General features: G+C 44.6%; 2 protein-coding genes across 2 annotated transcripts in view; one reads left to right on the top strand and one right to left on the bottom strand.

Annotated features, from left to right (window-relative positions):
- The window catches only part of LOC112809450 (uncharacterized), a 9145-nt gene extending 3127 nt beyond the window's left edge, over positions 1–6018 (bottom strand). The window contains exons 1-2 of the mRNA XM_025852751.2: positions 6012–6018; positions 1–400 (exon numbers count right to left, since the gene is read on the bottom strand). The exon at positions 1–400 is cut by the window's left edge and continues 536 nt beyond it. Coding sequence (XP_025708536.2) covers positions 1–400; positions 6012–6018 — 407 coding nt within the window. The remainder of the gene's footprint in view (positions 401–6011) is intronic.
- On the top strand, positions 5969–7075 carry LOC112809449 (melanoma-associated antigen B4-like). Its single transcript, XM_073879095.1, is given in 2 exon segments — positions 5969–6423; positions 6426–7075. Coding segments are annotated over 2 exon segments (1038 nt in total). The 5' UTR covers positions 5969–6035.
- The last annotated feature ends 2364 nt before the right edge of the window (positions 7076–9439 follow it).

Raw genomic sequence — 9439 nt, 5'->3', positions numbered from 1 at the left:
GCTCGAGGGCCACCTCTATTCCAGGGGGCCCGGACTCGAGGGCCACCAGCAACTCCCCGAGGCCTCCCACGGGCCCCGCCACTTCGACCACCTCCATCCGGGGGAGCCCAGACTCGACGGCCACCCCGATGCCGCCTCCAGCCTCCGGGGCCCACGCCCCCGCCACGCGCACGGGGCTCTCCTGGCCACCTGGGGCCCCGCCTGTATCCCCGGAGGCGGACATGGCACTGAGCAATACCTCGCTGGGGCGGCGACCAGGCCGAGGCGACGCCAACGGCAAAGATGGTGGCCCCCGAGGGGGCTGCCGCAGACTGGAGGCCGTGGGCAGCGGGGCCCGACGCGAGGTGGACTGGGCGGCCGAGGAGCAGGCCACGGAGGGGAGGACAGTCTGTGGCGGTGCCTGAGGAGGCCCGCGACGGGAAGGGAAGGGGGTGGATGTCACCAGCGGCCCACCCAGCCCTCCGCTCAGGTGACAGCGGACAGGACTACAAAGGTCCCCCTAGAACCGTGACTGGGGGCGGGGACAGAAGCTTCAACAATGGGCCGCGGCCCACTGCTGGACCTCCAGGCTCATTTGTCGAGAAGCAAGGATTGACATGCTCAGCCTCCAATGAGTGACCAAGGCCCTTGGGTTCTAGGGTTGCTCATGGTTACCTCCCTGTTCTTCGAGGCCTGAGGGTCCTCCACGACTCTCAGGTCCACACGACTCCTGTCCCTTTAATTTTACCAGTGTCTGAAAAAGTATAGTGGTCCAATACAGAGACACCTTGGGCCATGTGAATTGCAAGGTGTTCCCCGATTTCCACTTGATAATGGCTCATGCAACTAGGGACAGGGTCATAAAAATGGTGTACAGCTCAGACTTCAGCAGTAGTAAAAATCTCCCAAGAAGAGAGAAAGAAGTGGGACAATTTAACATGGTTAAAGCTACTTGGAAAAGAATAGACAAAATTGACATGGGTGCAGTCAGAACTGAGTATTGAAGAAGTGGTGAATGAGAGGAGTTAGAAGGTATATAATGAACCCTGACAAATTTAAGCCTTCAAAGAATGAACAAAAAAGAGATACTTCTTTTAAAGGACCAGGTCATCTCCTAAGAGCTAATAAGCCTGACAGACTTTAAAAGAGCAGCCTTCCTAGGATGTTTCTGAAGCAACAGTCCAAGTCTTTTTTTTTTTTAAGATTTTATTTATTTATTTGACAGAGAGAGACAGCAAGAGCAGGAACACAAGCAGGAGGAGTGGGAGAGGGAGAAACAGGCCTCCCGCCAAGCAGGGAGCCCGATGCGGGGCTTGATCCCAGGACCCCGGGATCATGACCCCAGCCGAAGGCAGACGTTTAAGGACTGAGCCACCCAGGTGCCCCCCAAGTCTTTTTATTGATTTCAAAATCTACTTAATCAAGACCTCAAGTGTAATTCTGAAAATTATGCAGAAATTAACTGCTATTTCATACTCATTCTGTTAAAAAAAAGTTTTATAATACTAAAAATGTCTTTTGAAAAAACATAGCAAATAATATTTGGATATTTAATACCAATAAATCCTGTCAAAGTGAGGAGGGATGTTTTCCTTTCATCAACCCAACAAAATTTTACTGTTTTTATTTTTTATTTTTCCACCACAATAATAGAGCATGGTGCTATCAAAAGACGTTGGTTTAAATCTGGAAGGCAATGTAGAAAATCTCTAATTTGTAATCCTCACTATAAAGAGAGCAAAACTGAGGTAGAATCCCAATCTGAGGTCTAGAGTTGGTTTTAACATTTAGCCACTGATGTGATTGTAGGAAAATTATCATTTCTATGCCTCAGTTTATCATTTTTGAAGGGAGAGTAATAATTAGCTATCTTACAGTGTTGCTCTAAGAATCAAACAAGATAATGGGGTAATGCTCTTTTTCATACTGTGATATGTTATATACACATAAGGTATTATTATGTCAATAATAATCTTTCCATTCTTCAACTACTGGAGAGAAGCTATTGAGTAGTTTCTCAGGCCTTCAGAGAGAATCATCTAATTTGGTTTTGGAGGAATCCGTTGTTCCCAGCTAATGCACTTACACACTTCCTCCCTGGCTGAGATCATAACCTGGCTTTAGTAAAGATTTGAGTAAAATAGGTAGATGGAATGAGATGGGATTATATTTAGGATATTAACCATTTGTTGAAAATATGTTCTTAGTTTGATTTTGTCTTCTAAGTTGGTTAATATTTCTAAGTATGTAGTTTTTCATTTTTATGTTACAAAATCTAATAATATTATTTTCATGGTTTTAACATCATAAATTTGCAAATCTTTTCTCATCCAGAGATAAATTTTATATTTTCTTCCTTTTGGAGGTCTTCTTAATGTTTACATTTAACTCCTTAATCCATTTGGAATTAATACTGACACATAGTATAAGGTTAAAATATCAGTTATCTTTAATTTTAAACAGCTCACCTATAGCACCATTTGTTGAGTAATTACTCCACTCTATAATGATGTGTGGCCATGTATCCTTTAGCACTTTCCATAAATGTAGAAGAGATGCAAGAGAAAATGCATATTCTTCCAAAATTTCAGAGCTGGAAAGGCTTTTAGATATTGAAGCTAACCATTCTTTTTTAAATGTGGAAACTAAGGCCCAGAGCAGCTAACTAGCTTCCCCAAGGTCTTGCAACTTAATGGAGGAGCCAGGACTAAAACCAGTCTCCTGACCTTCAATCTGAAGTTGAAATAGGCCTACTTCTTATATGTGCTGCTTCGGGAGAAACTTGACAGCAGAAGGTTAATTAACCAGGCACAAAGTAAATGGCCAAGAGTTGAGGCTCTCTGAAAGTTCCAGACCAGCACTCCTGATCTCTAGTCAATAAGCAAGTATTTACTAAACAACTACATATAATGTCCCATGTAAGACCTTGCCAGGGATGGAGAAGCAAGGGCCATCATCTCTGGTGGCATATCATAGTCTAGTTGGGAGAAAGGACTGCATGTTGGAAAAAAAAAAAGAGCAGCCCCTGACATTCAGAGCTGGACTGGCACCCATGCTAGGCCTTTTTATTCTCCTATTGGACATAAACAATGTCATAGAACACCAACATCAGACAAGGGCATTCAGCGACCATGATGAAAGGAGGCAAAGCAAGGCCACTTTGTAATTTTACTTAAGCAGGGACAAAAACAAGGTCACAAAATACTAAACATCTTCCTCTCTTGGCTAAAATGAGTGTCTACCACTTCTTTACCAATTATAATTTTATCCTGATTCTAGTCTCCCCTCCCTATAGATAAGATTTTTTGTAATACCCATCATAGAACTGTCCCTACTTTGGGCGCCTGGGTGGCTCAGATGGTTAAGCGTCTGCCTTCGGCTCAGGTCACGATCCCAGGGTCCTGGGATTGAGTCCCACATCGGGCTCCCTGCTCCTTGGGAGCCTGCTTCTCCCTCTGCTTCTCTCTCTCTCTCTCTCTCTCCCTCCCCCCCTCTCTCCTTCTGTCTCTCATGAATAAATGAATAAATTCTTTAAAAAAAAAAACTGTCCCTACTTTGTAATAGCATCTAATCTGGAGCAAACCCCTGTTTCCTTCAAAACTTCCCCAAATAATCAAACCCAAACCCAATGCTTATAGTAGGTTCTTTACCCAACTTGTTCAACTACTGGTATGTTCCTTTGGTCTTAGGCTGGAGGATATTGACGATGTAAAACATTTCTGTCTTTACACTTATATATTGACTCAGCCAAGTGAGTCAGGAGGCCTCACAATTGGTGGGCTTTTCTCAGAAAAAGCTTCCCAGAGGAGGGAGGACTTGGATTCAAAAGATGGGCATGATGTCCTGACTGAGAAGGACAGTAAAGGCAGGACATGGTCTCCACATGGCCCTTGTTGAGATGCACTCACAACCTCGGAGGGTTATGGGCTATAAGAAGAGCCTGAGCCTTGGGGTACGGGAAAGGAAACAGATGTTGCTCCTGGCCAGGGGGCAGACTTAGATGACCTTCCATGTGACCGAAGCCCCGAGGTGAGGAAGGTGCCAGATAGGACACTCCCATTTCCTACCACATGCTCTGACCAGGGCTGCCCCCACTCTTCCTTAGCAAAACAAAGCTCCCAGGTAGATGGTTTTTCATATGAAATCAGAGTATTTCTGGGGCACCTGGGTGGCTCAGTCGTTAAGCGTCTGCCTTTGGCTCAGGTCATGATCCCAGGGTCCTGGGATCGAGCCCCACATCGGGCTCTCTGCTCGGTGGGAAGCCTGCTTCTCCCTCTCCCACTCCCCCTGCTTGTGTTCCCTCTCTTGCTGTGTCTCTCTCTGTCAGATAAATAAATAAAATCTTTAAAAAAAAATCAGTATTTCTGCTTTCTTTACCTCCTTCCTATCTCTATCCATTCTTTTTTCAAAACTTTCAATAGGATCATCACTATTCACTTTAGAGAAGATAGCATGTTACCAAAAACAAAAAAAAACACAAATCAAAAACCATACAGGTGTCTTTCCAGGTCGTGAAAAGCTGGGCTGTCCACTTGAAGCTGATAGGACAAACACTCCAGACCCTAGTTATTCAATCCTTCAGTGAGCGGGTATTAAGTACCTACTATCTACCTGGAATTATGGTAGGGGCTGGGGACTCACAGGTACCTAAGACCCATGGCTTGTCCTACTTCATGGTCTAGAGGGTTAGACAGATACTTGAATAATGATGACACAGGGTGTCAAATGCTATAACAGGGATTGGCATGAAGTGGGAGCATGGGAGAGAAAATGATTAGTTGGCGGGGGAGGAGAGGTGAAGGAAGTGGGTTGGTGCCTGGGAAGGTGCTCAAGAGGAGTCATTTCAGGTGGGTCCTAAAACTAGGAGTTCAATTGGCACTAAAGGTGGGTGGGAGGGAGGTTAGTGAAGGTAAAGGAAATAGCATGAGCAATGGCAGAGATAGGGAATGAAAATGGCTGGAGCACTGGGCAGAACGGCGGATGGGCCTTTAAAGCTAAGATGCAGGAGTGGGGGACAGGGCTGGGTGGCTCATTCAGTTGAGTACCGGACTCTTGGTTTCAGCTGAGGTCATGATCTCTGGGTCATGGGATTGAGCCCCACATCAGTCTTCTAAGCTGAGCACAGTGTCTGCTTGAGATTCTCCTCTTCCTTTGCCCCTCCCCCTGCTCGCACTCTCCCTCTCTCTCTCTCAGTTTAAAAAAAAAAAAAAAGCTGAGTGCGGGCCTTGAATGCTTCAGTAAGGAGTTTGCCCTTTGTCCTGAAAAGTAGGTCTTCTGCTTCTAAAACAATCACAGAGATGGTAGCAGAATTAGCAGAATAATTTGTGGTGCATTTAGGAACAATTAGAGCCAAGAAAAGGTCTGCTAAGTCCCTTAAAGTCTTTCCAGCAAGTTTTAGTGTCCACACTTTTTCTCTTTGTAAAAATAACACATATTCTTTGTATAATAGATCAAAAAAATAGATAAGCCAAAACAAGGAAGCGGAAATCACACATATCATGGGGCACCTGGGTGGCTCAGTCGGTTGAGTGTCTGACTCTTGGTTTCAGCTCGGGTCATGATCTCAGGGGCATGAGATCAAGCCCCGCATCAGGCTCCCTGCTCTGCGGAGAGCCTGCTTCTCCCTTTGCCTCTGCCACTCCCCCTGCTTGTGTTTTCTCTCTCTAGCTCTCTCTCTCTGACAAATAAATAAAATCTTTAAAAAAATTATAAGATAATAAGGTGGGACCTTTTTTTTTTAAATATTTTTTTTAATTTTATTTATTTATTTCAGAGAGAGAGAATGAGAGACAGAAAGCACGAGAGGGAAGAGGGTCAGAGGGAGAAGCAGATTCCCTGCTGAGCAGGGAGCCCGATGTGGGACTCGATCCCGGGACTCCAGGATCATGACCTGAGCCGAAGGCAGTCGCTTAACCAACTGAGCCACCCAGGCGCCCAATAAGGTGGGACCTTGACCACTGGGCACGGCGGTTCCTGGGACCGGTCTAAAGTCAAGGGGCCCAAATCACCTGTCCACTGGCTCACACCCTTACCTGCCATCCCTGATCACAGCCATTATGCCTCGTGGTCAGAAGAGTAAGCTCCGTGCTCGTGAGAAACGCCGCTGTAACAGAGATGAGACCCGAGGTCTTATGAGTGCTCAGGCCACCACAGCAGAGGAGGAAGAGACCACTTCTTCCTCCTCTCCTGTTTTTGGGGATGCTCCCTCAGGCTCCCCTGTTCCTGGCACTTCCCCGGAGCCCCAGGAAGGTGTGGCCACCACCAGTGCTGCTGCAGGTGTTTCACGCCCGAGATCTAATGTAGGTGCCAAGAGCCAGGTTGAGGAAAATAAAAATTCCTCTCAGGCCTCAACTTCTACTGAGAGTGCTCGCAAAGATCCTCTAACCAGGAAGGTGGGGATGTTGGTGCAGTTCCTGCTGTATAAGTATAAATTGAAGGAGCCCATTAAAAGGCAGACATGCTGAAGATCGTCAACAAAAGGTACAGGGAGCACTTCCCCGAGATCCTCAGGAGAACCTCTGAGCGCATGGAGCTGGTCTTTGGCCTAGAATTAAAGGAAGTCAAGCCAGGCGGTCACTCCTATACCCTCGTCAGCAGCCTAGACCTCACCAGTGATGGCAGTGTGAGCAGCGCCTGCGGCTTTTCTAAGAATGGGCTTCTCATGCCTCTCCTCGGTGTGATCTTCTTGAGTGGCAAATGCACCTCTGAGGAAGATATCTGAGAATTCCTGAATATTTTGGGCATCTATGATGGAAGGAGGCACTTCATCTTTGGGGAGCCCAGGAAGCTCATCACCCAAGATTTGGTGCAGGAAAAGTACCTGGAATACCGCCAGGTGGCCAACAGTGATCCTCCACGCTACGAGTTCCTGTGGGGCCCGAGGGCCCACGCTGAGACCAGCAAGATGAAAGTCCTAGAGTTTCTGGCCAAGATCCGTGATACCGTCCCCAGTACCTTCCCGCCGCATTATGAAGAGGCTCTGCGAGATGAGGAAGAGCGAGCCCGAGCCCGAGCCCGAGCCGCAGCTGGGGCTGCCTCTACTACCAAGGCCGGTGCACGTTCCCAGGCCAAGTCCAGCCGCTCCTCTCGTCCCTAGACAGGGCTGAGGCAGATTCTTCGCTTTGTTGTTGGGAAGGCCTGTTAACTAGTGTTCCTGATATGCACAAATAACTTGCTATCTTTTTGTTTGTTTGTTTACATGTTTCAAGCAGTGTTCCTTTCAACAGAAAGTTTATTTAGATTCAGAATATAAGTTTATGAGTGACATGGATCACACATTTATTGCTGTTTATCAGGTTTAGGAGTAAGAGTTTGTTTTTGTTTTTGTTTTTTTGAAATACAAATTAGAAATCCTTAAATCACTTTTGTGATTCAGAGCAAGCTAACATGGCTTTAGGATAGGAATATCTTTGGAAAAGTGAGAGTTCCACACTAAAATAGTTGGTATCAGAAGGTAGATGGATGGATGGATGGATGGATAGATAGATTGAGTAAAAATTGGTTAATTCTTGGTTTGTCTTACTTTTTGTAAATTTAAAAGACATACCTCAATTTGTTTATGTTTGTCAAGAATGTTTAAGAATATAAATCATAGTGAATCAGAAGAAAAAATTATAAGATAATAAGACCATAGATAAATGAGCAAAGGACATGGATAGATAAATCATAGATAAACACAAATGATTTTTAAACATATGGACAAATGACTTTTGAGCATTTGGACATATGCTCAAACTCAATGCAAATTAAAATTATATTGAGGTAATGATAATCACTAGCATTTATTAAGTGCTCATTATAGGTTGGGCACTATTTTAAGCACTTACATAGATTATCTTATTTACTCCTTGCAACAAAGCTATGATATGTGACTACTATTATTATGCATCTTTTGCAAATTAGGAAACCAAAACGTACAGAGGTTTAGCAACTTTCCCAAGGATACACAGTCAGTAAGGGGCAGAGCCTGAATTAAGAAAATAAAATAATAAAATAATCTCCTTACCCAGAACTAATCACTCTGATATTTGGTATATAATTCAGTTTAATTTTTTCAGGTTGGTAAGAAACTATAATTCTTAATTCTCCTCTTTGACTAGAGATTTCCACTCTAAATAGGAGGTTGGCTGTTGATTGCAAATAGATGTTCTTTATCATGTTAAGAAAGTTTCCTGTTCCTCTATTATTAACAGCTGTGTGGCTTAGGGTAGGTTGTCTCTCTGGTCCTCAGTTTCATTTCTTGAAGGTAATAGTTACCATCCCACAGGATTTTTGTGAATGTTCAATGTGATAATATAAAATGACCATTATCAGAATTAAGGGTTATTAGTGAAGTTTGTCAGGGTTTCCTCACTTTCTTTCTTTTTTTTTTTTTTTAAGATTTATTTGACAGAGAGAGACACAGCGAGAGAGGGAACACAAGCAGGGGGAGTGGGAGAGGGAGAAGCAGGCTTCCCGCGGAGCAGGGAGCCCGATGTGGGGGCTCCATGCGGGGCTCCGTGCGGGGCTCCATGCAGGGCTCGATTCTGGACCCTGGGATCATGACCTGAGCCCCAGGCAGAGGCTTAATGACTGAGCCACCCAGGCTCCCCAGGGTTTCCTCACTTTCTAAGCACGCAGTTATTGCAGAGGAAGCAGAATATTAATTTAGTCCTCTTGTCCACCTTCAACCACTAAATGCTTGCTGTCTGGATAGAAGAAATTACTAGAAATGCATGCCTGCAGATCCCCCCCCTCCATTTTTATGATCTTAGTCATTCTTATGGGACTTTTCCTCCCAGGTTATCCCATGGCTGCCTCTTTCTTAGAATTCAGGTTTTAGTCAAAGAGCACTCACGGGGGATCCTCCCTGATCACCCTAAGTAAAGCTGTCATCCAGTGCCACCCCAGTCACTGTCATATCCCTATCCTGTTCTATTTTTTCATAGCTTAGAAATTTTCCCATTTAATCACTTTTTATCTTTGTTGTTATAACCCTATCCCCATTACCCCCCGTTGTACCCCCACCACAGAGGCAGGGCTTATTGTCTGTTTTCTTCACTATGTCCCCCAAACACCTAGAACAATGCCTGGAACATAGTAAATACTCAAACATTCATGAAATGACTACACTCGTCCCCACTCTTCCACAGTTTGAGCTACCCATGGTCAAGTGCAGTCCAGAAGCAGATGATCCTCCTTCTGGTATGTCAGGTCAATAGTAGCCTGATGCTATGTTGCAATGCCTATGTCATTCCCCTCACTGCATCTCATCAGGTAGGCATTTTATCATCTCCCATCATTACAAGAAGGGTGAGTATAGGATGTTAAGATATTTTGAGAGAGAAACCACATTCACATAACTATTACAGTATTATAATTGTTCTATTTTATTATTAGCTCTTGTTGCTCATCTCTTATTTTGCCTAATTTATAAATTAAACTTTATCATAGGCATGTATGTATAGGAAAAAAAAACATA

Source organism: Callorhinus ursinus, unplaced genomic scaffold (assembly GCF_003265705.2).
Source record: "Callorhinus ursinus isolate GAN/ISIS: 27379988/994484 unplaced genomic scaffold, GSC_fseal_2.0 scaffold33, whole genome shotgun sequence".
NCBI classification, from domain to species: domain Eukaryota; kingdom Metazoa; phylum Chordata; class Mammalia; order Carnivora; family Otariidae; genus Callorhinus; species Callorhinus ursinus.
This window is presented reverse-complemented; position numbering and strand designations above follow the sequence as displayed.